Source organism: Phalacrocorax aristotelis, chromosome 5 (assembly GCF_949628215.1).
Source record: "Phalacrocorax aristotelis chromosome 5, bGulAri2.1, whole genome shotgun sequence".
In the NCBI taxonomy this organism is placed as follows: domain Eukaryota; kingdom Metazoa; phylum Chordata; class Aves; order Suliformes; family Phalacrocoracidae; genus Phalacrocorax; species Phalacrocorax aristotelis.
The window spans coordinates 2425595-2439439 of NC_134280.1; the positions used below are offsets into that span (position 1 = coordinate 2425595).

General features: G+C 44.5%; 1 protein-coding gene across 2 annotated transcripts in view; it reads right to left on the bottom strand.

The window, feature by feature from the left end:
* Positions 1-333: 333 nt before the first annotated feature.
* Positions 334-13845, bottom strand: part of RIF1 (replication timing regulatory factor 1) — a 37744-nt gene continuing 24232 nt past the window's right edge. Inside the window, exons 22-35 of one of the 2 annotated variants that reach the window (XM_075092739.1) lie at positions 12348-12390; positions 11818-12020; positions 11531-11630; positions 11014-11157; positions 10140-10282; positions 9106-9195; positions 8970-9024; positions 4880-7678; positions 4231-4371; positions 3889-3966; positions 3676-3791; positions 2830-2983; positions 2413-2521; positions 334-1530 (exon numbers count right to left, since the gene is read on the bottom strand). In XM_075092739.1, the coding sequence (XP_074948840.1) occupies positions 1310-1530; positions 2413-2521; positions 2830-2983; positions 3676-3791; positions 3889-3966; positions 4231-4371; positions 4880-7678; positions 8970-9024; positions 9106-9195; positions 10140-10282; positions 11014-11157; positions 11531-11630; positions 11818-12020; positions 12348-12390 (4396 nt within the window). In that variant the 3' untranslated portion in view covers positions 334-1309. The remainder of the gene's footprint in view (positions 1531-2412; positions 2522-2829; positions 2984-3675; positions 3792-3888; positions 3967-4230; positions 4372-4879; positions 7679-8969; positions 9025-9105; positions 9196-10139; positions 10283-11013; positions 11158-11530; positions 11631-11817; positions 12021-12347; positions 12391-13845) is intronic. The other variant, XM_075092740.1, reaches the window with a different exon arrangement.

A 13845-nucleotide genomic window follows, 5' to 3' on the forward strand; every position in this document is an offset into this window, starting at 1 on the left:
ACCTACAGAGGCAGATTTGGTGCCAAAGTAACACATCTGAGAAAGCAAGAAAAGCCAACAGCCACATTGTCACTGGTGCTGTTCGCACTGCAGTGCCAAGACGCCTCTTTGACCTGTTCCTTTTCTCCATGAGCTGAAAAGCACAGATCGAGTCCTGTGGACACGGTACGACTTGTCGCTGAGGTCCTGCACCTCCCAAAAGGCAGCAGCGATGCCCTTCCAGGGTCCCTCCCAACCTTGTGAATCCAAGGCAATGCTGAGGGAGGGCTGAACCGCTCTGAAGGGTTCAAGACAAACACCAACACCACCAAACCACAATGACATTAACGCAGCTGGGAACCATTTTCTGTTTAATTTGCCCACGTGTAAATTCTAAAACCACCCGCAGCAACTCCTTTCGATAAATGTCCATTTTGATAGCTACAGTACAATATATACAAATTAGATTTCCAGAGTAAAACCCAAGAACTCTCTCTGAAGGTCTCTTGAGAAGCAGCAATACATTCCATGCAATTAGAACTCAAAATCATAAATTATTAACCAACATTTGCCATCATAGGACTGTACATAATATACAAAGAGCTCTCGTCAAATCCATTTGTTTCCCCAAGGAAAAAAAGTCTTCTCCGCAGGAGCACTGCTGCGAACACGACACGGGAACAGCCCGAGGAGTGCTGCGCGGCCTTTCAACCCGTAAGGGGTCGTCGCATTATCGGCTTCTTAGTGTGATTCTTATAAAAACACATGCAAAAATAGGTGTCAGCTGGTTGTCAACTACCAGGTTCCTCAACTGTTGCTGCTGTAAGGAATTAGGCACAGCTTATCTCAGTATAAAATGGTGCTGAGGAGAGCCGCTGCCTGTCAGAGTTTCAGCAGCTTCAGAGGAGACAAGCGGGCAGCAGATGAGCAGAGCTGGGAGCTCGGTCTCTCACCAGATCGTAAGAGTTTGCAGCAGGAAGAACACTTTGGATTTGAAAAAATAATTTAATTACTCTGTTGGTTTGGTTTCACAGTCTTTGCTATTGCACAACTTCATCAAGTTTTCTTTCACTATCTGAAAGAAATATGCATAGCAATACAAATACCTCTAATAGGGAATAATCAATCCCACAGATTAAAGACAGACAAACAAAAAACCCCAGGAAACAAAAAAAAAAAACCAGCCATGATATACTTTGCTCATATAGGTGTTAAAAAAACCTTCTGTAGTACAAAATGCACACCTTAAGGAATAATTCACCAGTAAGAAAAGCAGATTTTGGGGAAAACTGTTGTAACAAAATCCTCCTTACTTAGAAATTATAAGCAACTAATCAGAACTTTCATGGGGTGGCGATTTCCAGCGGGACTGCAGGTTTTTCATGATACAGTTTGTCATGCCAACAAGTTTTTCTTGCATCTCAAAAAGTTGGCTTCCGGAATAGCCATGAAGATCTTCAGATGTCAGCTGAGCAGCAAGTGCATCAATTTGGCTCAGAAGATCTGCTGTGGGCTGGTCGTGGGTATCCAGGACAACTGGTTCAATCAAATCTGAAAAGGAAGGAAAGTAGGGCAGTTTGGGTTTAAATCCAAGCAGAATTATGTTGTAGCAGATCGTTACAGCTTCTTTTGTACACAATAACATACTCAAGCAGCCTACAAAGTGTTTGTTCCACACAATATGGGAGCTGCTGAGAAAGGCACCCCTCAGAACCTCTTCTTTGGGGTGACTTTCATTATGTTTGATCATGACTGTACAAAAAAAAACCCCCTAAGGACAGAAATTAAAGTATTCGATCGCATTCGGATACCATCAGTGTCCTTCAAGACGTGTAATCCCAAAGTCCAATTTTTAAACTAAACAGCTGGGGAGAAGTTACTCTGAGTTCTGAGTTCTTCAGTTAACCAAATGCTTCAAGAATCTCGTAGGAAGAGCAAACGTGGATTCCTCTGTCTGAGCCATCAGGCCAAACTCCCAAAACGCACACGCAGGAGAATCCAAATCTAATCTAGGCACCCAAATCCAAACCGGGTGACCAGGGAACCACCCCTCTCCTGTCCCGCCCCCCTCAGGATGAGGCACCGCTGCTTCTTGTTTCTGCCCAGAACCACAGCACTTACCAGGGCACTGAACAGCTCAGGAGACAAACCCGGGTGACATTCAGAAAACCAACCACTTAGAGCCCTGCCCAATATGTTCTTTGCATGCTTATGCAAGCTCGTTTAGGGAAAACCAGCATCTTTCCCTCAAAATATGTTTTATATTTCTATAAAATATAAAGTAACATACCAGTTTTAAAAAGCCATTGCTACAGGGCTTCATAAAGTGGCTAACTCAAACACTAATCAAAAACAGATCAAGTGCTCCCGTTAGGAGAGAAGGAAAGCAGCAATAAACATCCAAATCCTAAGCAAAAAGCCAGCAATAGGTACCTGTTGCAAGTTTTTCTTCATCTACACAGAGAGATTTATCCTCTATGTTATTGACAGGCTTTTCTGCATCTTCAAGCACTGCTATTTCCTCAAATCCTCGAGATTTTACCTGAAGATTTTTTTGGGAGAGAACAAGAGATGCATTTTCAAGAAAAGAAAAAAGGATTACATGCTAGGATATGTTTTAACCTCCTAATAAACACCATCATCGCTCCAGTTAATAATATTGTAACCAAGTAATCCGTTCCTTGAACCCCCATGTTAGCTGCTTTGGCAGGAAGAGATTACATTTTAAAAGCGCATTTTTAAGGAAGGACATGCCTCCCCCCTCCCCACCTGGGCCGTTATTCCTCACGATGGATGTTAGCGGTTCATTAGGCTAATATTGGCTTTTTGGGTACTAAAATTAAACTTTACCTGTTGCTCATGATATGCTTTAAGAGCTCTTCTAACACTGGAAACTTTCGGAGAGCGGATGGGAAGAGTTTTGATTTCTGATGCTGTCAAAGTACTCAGATCGCCCACTGTCTTAATGTTCTTCGCTCGAACAAGCTGCCCCAGGCCTCTGGCGCTGAAGCAGGGGAGAAAGGAAAATGGTTCTTTACGCTAGAATTGATGTCCTTTCTGCCTGGCACGGTGGAGCAGAAAGGAATCTTACAAGAATGCCAGTTCACAAGCACACAGTGAAGGGAGAACAAAATGCCAGCGACGTTCTATCCGCAGAAGCACAGCGCTCGGCAGTTTATCCTACAGCCGTCAGAGAACGGCGTTCGAAAGCCCGCTCCTGCGTAACACGGGTGGAAGAAGGAGCCGAGTACGCGAGAGGGGGCCGTTCTGAGCAGTTCCCGCTGCACGCCTACAGTCTGTCACAGCAAGTCATCACAACTCAGATGGGAAAGCCAGCTAGCCGGGCACGCGGCCTTTCTACATCTGAAATGGAGATTGTTTTAAAATCCCACTTCACCTTCAATACACAGAAAGCTCCAACTGCTTTGTCACGGATCACTAGGATCAGCCGGCTCTGCACATGAAATGGCAAAAGCTTGTTCCTGGGCACAAGCTTTTCAGTCTTACAAAAAAGACTTGAGTATTTCCAAAATACTTAAGTGTCTCCCCCACCAAACCCACCTCCCTCCTCTTACTATATTTGGCTAAAGATGCCTCTAAGTCATCACGTTTTGCATTGGCAAATTTGGTTTGGTAGGTTCAGCAAGAATTCCGTTTCCATTAAAGTGGAATCTTCAAAAGCAACAACCCACTTACCATATGTTGGATGTAATCTGAGGTAAAATGACGTCGACCGGTGCTTTGCAGCCAACTAAGGCAGGATACACGCATTCCGTAGGGCAAGGCAGCGATTCCTTAGCCATTTCCGAAATCTTGAATAATACAGAAAAATTATTAAATTAACTATCACACGACTGAATACAGGAAAAAAAAAATTAGAAGAGAAACGTGAACCAAAGCACTTCTTACTAAACACTTCTTTGAGCTCTTAAAGTTAGGGTTACGAGATCCTGGGGACAGAAATCCTTTGGTTGGAGTGGTAATGTGCTGGATAGAAAGAGAGGAAAAAATATCTCTCAGGATTGTAGGAAATCAGTTAACAGTAAGATTCTAGCTACCTAGATCTCAGAGTGCATTTGTCTTCAGAGAGTAACAGAATGAGTCAGGCTAAACCAGTCAGAGCTATTTCTTGCACTTACTGATCCTCTGCTCTTACCATTGCTTGCAAGCAACCGTGAACATAGACTAAAGCAACGTTACCTATGACGAGACACACAAGTACTTATGACACACATAAGAGACGGATTTTACCTTAGCCTGAATATTCGATAAAATTTTAAGACCGCGGGAAGACGGTGAAGAAGAATGGGATCTAATAACTGGGCTTCTCCTGTCTATGTCATCTGCCAGCCCTTCTTGATAAATTGGGTTTGCAAAAGAGACTCGACGGATCTGTTTTTAGAGAGAAACAGTTTTTATAGCATCAACTCAAACCACTGCACGCTGGTAAAGTCTAAGGAGACAAAACAGCTCAGTTTGCAATAGTCATTAAAGTTCTCGAACGACAGTGACGATGCTTCACCCAAGCACAGAACCCATGAATTCCTTATCGCTGAAGGAAACATTACGTGCGTTTTGTAAAAGCCGCTCAAAATGCAGGGGTAAGACCCTGCCTACACATACAGCGGGTCTGCAGTAAACGTTTGCTGCGCTGCAACCCAGGCGGCAGATTAGACTTCGGTGCTCTGTTTCCGAAACAAGCCTCCCCGCCCCAAGCCCCCGTAACACAAGCCCGTCAGTGCTCCAGCATTACAGTAAGAAGTCTGTACGGCTTCTGCACAGCCACTTGCGATGAAAAAAACAGTCAATAATTCAATGTATTTGGAACTCGTTACACTGCAGACCCCCTGGTTGAGGACAGAACGACTCAGGAGTGACAGGATGAAGGACATGGCAATACCTTATTAGCAGGTGACAGGGAATCGTCCTCTTGATTTCTTTTTATGCCTCTCTTTAAAATACTAGTGGATGGAGAAGCTGAAGGAGACCACATGCAGCGCGCCTGCATACCATTAGGGCTTTCATTAGCTAACGCTAAAGAATCCTGATTTTCCAGCTTTTGAGGTGAATCCACACTGTTATTTTCTACTGCATCTTCTTTGTCTAAGGCCACATTTTCAGGAACCGTAATTTCAATTTCCACTAATTCCTCCTTCATCTCTCTATCTTGAATAACACAAGTTTCTCCTAAAGCTTTCTCAGCTGCTTCATCATCATCCTGATCACTTTCTAGCTCGTTCATCTGGTTTTCCTCAGGGTTGCTAACAACAGTCAGTGCCTCAGGCACCTCCTCCACTTGTCCGTTCTGACTTATTTCTTCCTTTTCTGTAGCTGCTGGTTCTTCGCCTGGATCCCTGGCAGCCAGCCAGCTCTCACCAGGCTTATCTGAAGCACAATCAGACAGACACCGTCCGGTTTGGTCACTCTGATCAGCAGGTTCTTTCATTTCTGCTATCGAGTCATTAATTTCATCTGCTATACACTCTGGATAATCCAGGTCCTCCTCCACTACACCACCATCCCCTTGCAGATTATCTTCAGATGTTCCCTCTCCTTCCAAGTTAAAGGCGCCGGGTTGCTCAGGAGGACGCAGCGGAGTGCTCACCGCGCAGGGTGCCATGGGCAAGCTCTCATCAAGACTTGAATTACCAGACATCTCCGATGCATTTACAGACGCCTGAACTGGGCTGGTTTGGGGCTCGCTCACTTCACGAGCGTTCCCATTTTCCGATTCAGGGAGTGACGTGACTTGCTGCTTTGACTTTTTATAACAGCAACTGCAGTTCCTTAGTCTTTTCAGCCTTTTGCTTCTTTTGCGCTGACACTCAGGTATTTGCGGAGAGGAAGGACTGCCGCCTGAAGCGTTCGCTCCTGCTATACATTCAGGCAGAACAGGTGAACAGTCTTCTGCGCCTGTTTCCTTCTCCACCTGCCTGTTTTCCTCCGCTGCTTTCAAATCTTGATCAGATACACAAGGGTCGGTGAACGATTCCGCCGATGCCTCGCTGTCGTTTTGTTCCACACACGCGTTCTGTGCGTCAGGTGGCTCCTCCGAGCTGGCAGATCCCACAGCTTCGCTCGCGTCTGCAGGAATTACTTGGCTTTTCAGGTCACGCGGTTCAGGTGTCAGTGCAGTGTCTGTGCTGACTTCACAGCTTAGTTCACCTTTAGCTGTTTCTGACAGATTCTTAGCTTCGTTTCCTTGGGAAGACACCTCATGGCTGCAGCTTCCCGGCTGTACATCTTTCAGTTTACCTTCAAGAGAATCATTTCTATTTTTCACTTTTCCAGATCTTTTCTTCCTTGTGCTTTCTTCCTTGGTCTCAGAAACATCAGCCTCTGAGTTTTCTATGCTGGAAAGCAAGCCTTGTAAAGCTCTTCTTGTGTGGTATCGTGGGCGTTCACTCTTCTTCTGATCTACTGTACTTGAGCTACAGCCCTGACCTTCTGTGTCAGTCTTCATGCTATCTTCTGACATCCTGGCGCTTCTGTTCGCTTCCTCATCAAGGCCCCTCGAAGCAGCAGGAGACTCCTTTGAGCCTAAGTCCTCTGCAGCACTTCCCTCAGGCAGGTTGCTTTCTTTTTTATTTGTATTTTCTGTAGCTTTTCCAGAAACTGCTTTCTGCTTTTGCGGTGTGTCATCTTTAGTCTGCAGCGCCTTCTTTTGCCCAGATTTTTCGTCTTCTTTACGCCTGTCTCTCTTTTGGTGGCCATCTTCCTTATCCTGACTACCTGCTGTACCTTCTACAGTTTCTGACCGTCGTCTCAAAGAACGCCGTAGTATTTTCTGATTAGGAGATGCCTGTGGAACCTGGCTATCGTCGCCTGTCACCTGGTCAGGGGACACTGTCGTCTCCGGTGGTGTATTTTCTTTAGAATCCATGTCCAATGTCCGAACCTTTTCCATTTCTGCTATCGTGTCTTCAACTTTTTTGATTTCCACTTCTGTAGATTGGAGTGCTTGGGACTGAGCAAGCAGAACATGTTCCATGTCTTCTACTGGAGAAGACAGCTTAGGACTATTGTCCATACTGTTGGAAGCAAGAGATTCTTGCATGCTTTTCTCTTGTTCTGACCTAATAAAGAACTTGGACTGCTTATTTCCTTTGTGCTCCATTTTACTCTGCCTGCGAGTTAGCCTCCGTATTGCAGTAAACATATGGTCAGACTCTGATTTTGAAGGCTTTTTATCTTCTCCATATTTCTCTGCGTTAGCACCGGTCTTGCATACGCTGGCATTGTCCTGTTTACCTGCTGCAGAAGCACTTCCAGACACCTCTGATAAACTGTTCAGTGCTGAAAGGCTAAAGGGTCTGTTCTCTGAACTCCCAAATATCTCCAGAGTAATAAAAGACTGCCGTCGGCTTGTAGGCTGCGGTGTTCCAGAAATTATGTCACTTGAAGATGAATTGTTGCTGACATTTGAAGTGTTTCCATTCCCTCCTAAGGCCTCCTTCGAAGCTGCTTCCACAGTGCTGTTTTCTAACCCCTCTCCAACCGATGGCTCCTTCAGAATCGTTTCAGCCGTGTCGCTTTTTGACTCTTCCTCGCCGTTTAAAGCCGAGCTCTCCTCTGCGTGAGTAGCAGGCGACTTTCTCACACAGGCAGCGTTCGCAACAGGGTGACTGGATTTGCAGTCCTCTGTGATTTTATCCGATTTGTTGGCATGTCCTTCGCTCTCGCTGTCCTTCACATCTTCCTGTTCCAAAAATATGAAACAGCAAAAGTGTTATAGTTTTGCTATTAATATAATACGTGAAAAAAAGCAGCTCTGGTGGAATAGAAAGCAACACACCCACGATGTTCTTCAGACCACCCTTCCTTCACATTACTGTATGTATTATCTGTCCTTTGGTAGTTATAGAAGATTATTTTTTTAATCTCAAGACTCGAAGAACTGCAAAACAATATCTCTTGCAAAACGTAAATGAACAAACCTACTACTAAAACAGTTTTTTAAATGAAAAATCTGCTGTCAGGTTTTCCCTACTGTCTGTTGGGCACTACAGTTGATCACGCTAGCTGTTTAGCCAACTCCTCTCCAAAAGTGAGCGGATCTATATTTAGGATTTACAATGTTCCCCCCCCCGCCCCCAAATCTACTATTTAGCCCCCCTCAAGTCTTTAGAGCTTCATCCAAAAGCAGTTCAGAATGTGGAAACATAGCTAAGAGGTTTAAAAGCATGGCCCACTAGAGGAATATAAAAATCAATATTAAAAAAGTCACATTCACTTTTAAATGTAAAAATAGTTCCAGAAAAGCATGATGCACACCAAATGCATCTGCTAGGGGGTGAAAAAGGGTTACAGAAGAGAAGTTATGGCTCCTAACATAAAGCGAGGCAATTAAACAGTTCATAGAACAGCTCCGTAGCAAGTCACGGCAAGTCTGTGCTGCAGCGTTCGGCTATTTTTGCCCCGATACCGTACTAGTCAGCGGCAGCGTGTACACCCGACTGATCCCTAAGTCCCTCTAATGCCTGCGGCTGTGTAACAACAAACACACCCTCACTAAAACCAATTATATAAACCCCCCATTTTGAAATGAAGTCAAAATGCTCAATGCCTGGCCCTTTCTAGTGGGAATTTTGTAAAGCAGGACACAGCACAAAGAACGCTGCAGTGGTATTACTTCAAATGTGCTGGTGAGAATGAAACAGAGACCCCAAAGCCATCAGGGTGTTCTACAGCCACGCGGCCTGCGCCAGTATTGCTCAGGCATGGGGGGAAAGAAGAGGCACCCCAAGAAAAAGAAGATATTCTCCAGAGTTTTACAGGTTAATCAATACAGAGAAAGGAAATTATTCCTGAGCCGATACATTTGGGCGTACGTTTTCTTTTTTGAAGTTTCCAAACCAAGCTTAAATCCGTACCATAACCAGCAACCAAACCCAAAGAGTGTTGTTACCAGAGCTACTAATAGGAAGAAACCATCAGCGGTACAGTTATAATTCTGACATCTTAATTACCATTAGACAAGAAAAATTTACCTGAGGCTTGTTTTTAGCATCTTCTTTTGCGTCTTCTATTAACGATGATTTTTCCCTAAAACAGAAGTTACTTAAGTTAGAAGCGTAGCAGAAAAGGGGGAGGCCTTTAGGGTATACACTGGCCACCTTTACTTACAAAGAATCTTCCTGACTTTGAGTGTACTGGGAAAATAAGGTAGTGTCTTGCGATGCGTCCAGATTGTTGTACATGGCAGGAATACCGACCCTGAAACAAACCCAGAATCGGTGCGTCAGGCTCTTCTTTTAATTTAAAAAATTAAAGGATAGGGCAGCACAATGCGTTAATCACAAGCGAGCGGATACTTGTACGGAGTGGACCAAACCTCCAAACTCTCAAGACTACTCCAACGGCACCACGCGTGAGCAGGGCCTGCGCACAGACAGCGGGGCAGAGAAGGCACGGCATTGCAACCGGCTGCTATGCCCTGGCGCTCCAGCTGGCAAACCGCAAGGCGGCTGCAGAGCGCGATTTACCTCCTTGTTCCAAGACCGCTACTTTCAGTTGCATTGAACCTTTAATTTCAAACATGCTTTTTGGGGAAAAAAATAAAAGCTGTGATTAGGATCCCACTAGCAAAGAATTCATCAGCACATGCTAACTGCATAACCCAACTGAGTTCCTGTCTAGCAGCACGTACACAATGTTCCTTACACTGCATTTTTGCTGCCCAAGTACAGAAAATACTCCAGTATTCCTTTCTCATGAAAAAGAGGGTAATTCTAAAGATTCCCTTGCAATTAAGATGAGTCTTGAGAACATCCCAGTTTCTGATATGCTGTTGACGTAAGACTTCTCTTCAAATTTTGAAGTCTTTCCTTCCGATCAGGTGAAAAAATCCCTTTCATTTCAATGATGTGAGAAAAATGAGATCTTCCATTTCACATTGCACATGAGTCATGAATAAAAATGTCAACCCCAAATGACCAATCTCCTAACAGATAACAGTGTATTTAATCAAAAGAGAAAAGGCAGATCAGAGAGTAATTTGGTTGTTTTAAACTAGTAAAGCAAGGAATTTCGTTAGCTTTAAATCTTATAAGTTGTACGGAGGAGTAAGAGCTACCTGTAACAGTCTGAGATACAGGAACTGAAGTTATGTCGATGTAATTACATTTCACATTAAGTTTAAAACAGAATAAATTACAGACCTCTTTGACCTAAGCACTTCCTTTTGATGTTCTGTCAGTATTCTTGCTTTTGTTTCTGGAGGAATAAACACAAAATCAACAGATTTCTCCTCTTCCAAAGGCGTCCCACTTTTAGTCTTCGGGGATGAAAATTCCAGTTTCAACTACAGAAAGGAAAAAAACCCATCAAACCCAGATTAGAAACAAAACAGAGGAACTGAAAGTGCTTTCCTTGTTCAGATACAGCCACCCTAAGGGGAACAGTTCTCAAACAACCGCAGTTCTTTCAGCCTATCGATGGGCACAATTCCCTCAAGTAGGTGCTGAGTTTCTTCACGTGTGTTTTTTACCCCCCAGCACCACCTAGGAGAGATCCTGCAACCCCTCCTCCGTGCTCCTAAGCCAGCTTCTGCGCTTCCTTTCGTCTCTTGGCATTCCAAGCCTGTAACAGGCACAGGTACCTCCATACTCCGGAGGACTGCTGTTTCCTGTTGTTTACTAACCCAGTGGTTCCTTACGAATGCAGCACCCTTCTCCCCCTAGTGCAGGTCAGCGTGCAGCACACGTCTACCAAAACCAAGATCCACCTCAACACCCAAACCTCTCACAACCTGCAGCCAGACCGAGGCGTGAATGTTGTATCCGGCTGCTGCTCCTCCCACCCATCAAACAGTCTTCAATGATCCCTCTTAAAACTCAGAAATCTGAATTTATCGAAGAATTCTAAACAGGAAAATGTAATTCAGGTGTGCCGCACAGCCTACGCTTGCACAAAAAGCGTTCCAGCATCACCAAGTGCATTATTTTTTACTGAGAATTTACAGCAGCAGACTAGCTGTTCTGCGGCAGAACATAAGGGATTGGGCTCCGTCACACCTATCTGCAAACGCCTTACCTTTGCAGACGCTACTTGCATGTTACTGGACTTGTCTCTTACTTCGTTTTTCAGTTCACTCGCCTGTGCCAATGCAGGGTATCGGTTTTGACCCAACTTTACTTCCATTCCACTGATCTTCGCATCCAGCTGTGAATCTTCCGTCTATTCAAACAGAAATACCCTGAATGCATTGTATGGCAGAACTCCAAAGCTCACAAACCCATTCCAAGATACATTAATTCCTACCACTGAACTGTCCCACACTCCCATTTTCCTCTAAATTACGTAGAGGACAACTTTAAAAAAATTAATTATTTCAAACAAGCTAGTAGACCCCAAATTTAAAATGCACAAACTGTTACGAACCAGCTCAGTCTTTTGATGGTGCTTACCCAGCACAGCTCATCACTCCAAACACAAAGCAAGCGCTGGCCAACCACACTAAAAATCAAAACTGACCTTGCCACTGCCTTCTGAGCTGTTCCCAACAAGCCACACACAACGAAGCGGCCGTTGGGGTCAACAAAACACTTACCGAGTCAGAGAACGGGCCGCTGTATTCTTCAGCTACCCCCACGCTTTCAAAAGCGGGCAGCAAGAGTGGAATTTTCTTTTTGGCTTGGCTTAACACAGATCTGCTCAACAAAAAAGAATTTTAAACTTACGGAAGGTGGGGGAGAAGGCGGACAACAAGAGCAGCAGATACCCCAGCTTGCAGAAAAGGAGTATAAATGGTAACCAGAACGAGACCAATTCATTTGTGCGTAACCCAAGATCTCTTCCTTTAAAAATACAGGAATATAGAAAAGAAATGTATCCTACTTTAACTCTTCAGGATACGTTAACGACGTAGTCTTAGCAAACGTTGCGTTCCAGAAGTGGGCGCACTGGTTGCGCATCTGTTTGCTCTTATGCTGAAATACTGCGCAGAGCAACGGAGAGAGCTGCTCCAGCAGCTCGCTGTCGTAAGAGCCAGTGCAGTGAGACTGCAAACACAGGATAATCTCGCCCAGTAGTTTTTCAAGCTGATGGAGAGAAGAAACAAGAGGGTTTTTAATTTCAAATCTTGCACACATTCACTATTTAAAAGTTTAAAACACTACTTAAAACGTCATTATCCCATCGACTAGTATGGCCTGGACAAAGACATTTAAATGCCACACCACACGGAAAGTCTAATAGCTAAGCTTAGTGGTCCTCCCCTCAGCGGCCTTTTTAGTGAAAAATAAATAGTTTAAAAATTTAAATCTCTTCCTTCATTTTTACATTTTTTTTTAGAATACAGGATGAATGGCAAAACTCTTGTGTCAGACATTTCTCCCAAACCCCAGCTATTTCTCTAGCAAATTTACCTTGTGGTTAAGATTACTGTATACTTTAGATACATCAGCAAGCCTGCCAAAACAAACAAAAAAGTTATATTTTGCTGTCTCATTTATCCCAAGCACAAGAATTAAACACATAACGCAATCGAGCACTGCACACTGTTTCTAGTATACAAGTGATGAAATGATGTGGTGGAAACAAGCCTCCCACTGGGCGATTAAACCATTTCCTGATGCAGTTTCAAGTAAGCCTATCCTTTAACACCCCCACGGGCACTTATACGCCAAGTTTAAGAGGAGCTATTGAAAAGATCAATAGTAATTAGTACAAACTTAAAGGTTTTCTTACGAAGTAACGTCTAACTGCTGCCTTTCTGTTGCTCTTAACTCTCCCCAGAGTTCCCAGGCCCCACACGTATCTGCTTAAAAAGCTGAAGCACCATCTAAACTAAGTAATTTCACATAAGTAAAGCCCCTGCACCATCCTGAAGAATGCGAGAAAACTGCCTTTAGTAATTGGCTTTAGAAGCCTGCGACCTCCGACCCGAAGAGGTTCCCAAACCTGTATTTGCTTGCACATGCCTTCCTTCAAAAATCATATCCTGCACTCGCTTCTCCCTCTTAATGAATAATTCTTAAAAAGACAATGCTCAAACAACGGCGGATGAGATGGGAGATGGAGAGAGGCGGCGTTCAACTCAGCCTTACACAGGAGCAAGTGGATTCTTGCCTCCGAGAAAAGGACTCCGGGTAAATCTTAGATTAGTGGTAGCAGCCCTGCTTTGGGTTTCAGTAAAAGCTTCCAAAAAACATTTAGGGGCTGACCAGCAGCATCCCATCCCATCCTACCCTACCCACCCTCCTCCCAGAATGCTCAAAGCCGTACTCCGTTTTTCTCTCCCTTATCCTGAGCAAAGCGTACACCTCTCGCATCACCAACAAACTGGAGACAAGCCTCTGCCAGCCCCCTCCCACCAAGCCCCTAATAATTCCATCATGTCCTGGGAAGAGAAGCTGACAACAACTGAAAAATAAAAAAGCAAAGCCATATAAAAAAAAAGTGCAGAGCAACCAGTGTTACTCAGTACTTCCCTCTGCTTGAAAACTTACAGGATTTTAGTGCACTTCAACTTAGGATTTCTCTCTTCCCTACAAAACCTCACACAGTTCCTGCCCGCTAGAACACAAATTACTGTTAATAAATACCTTCACCGCAGTGAAAGTGAACAGCAGGTGAAAACCAAGCACTTCACTCTTGCGGAGGTGACAATACAATCGCTCCAAAGAGGCAATTTTAAATACCAAGCTTTCAGAAGTCCTACAGGTTTCCTTTCCTGTACGATCCCACAGGTTTGGTTTTATCTCTACAGAAGAGTATTACAACGTGACTGCGACTCGCACGTGCGGTTTTTTGAGCCCCTCGGCAAGTCGCCGGAGGGCAGGGCTGCCCACAGGCTCCCCGGCTACACCCACCGCGGCGGCCAGGCGCCCCCGCACAGCCCGCGCTCAGTCCCGGCAGCCCCAG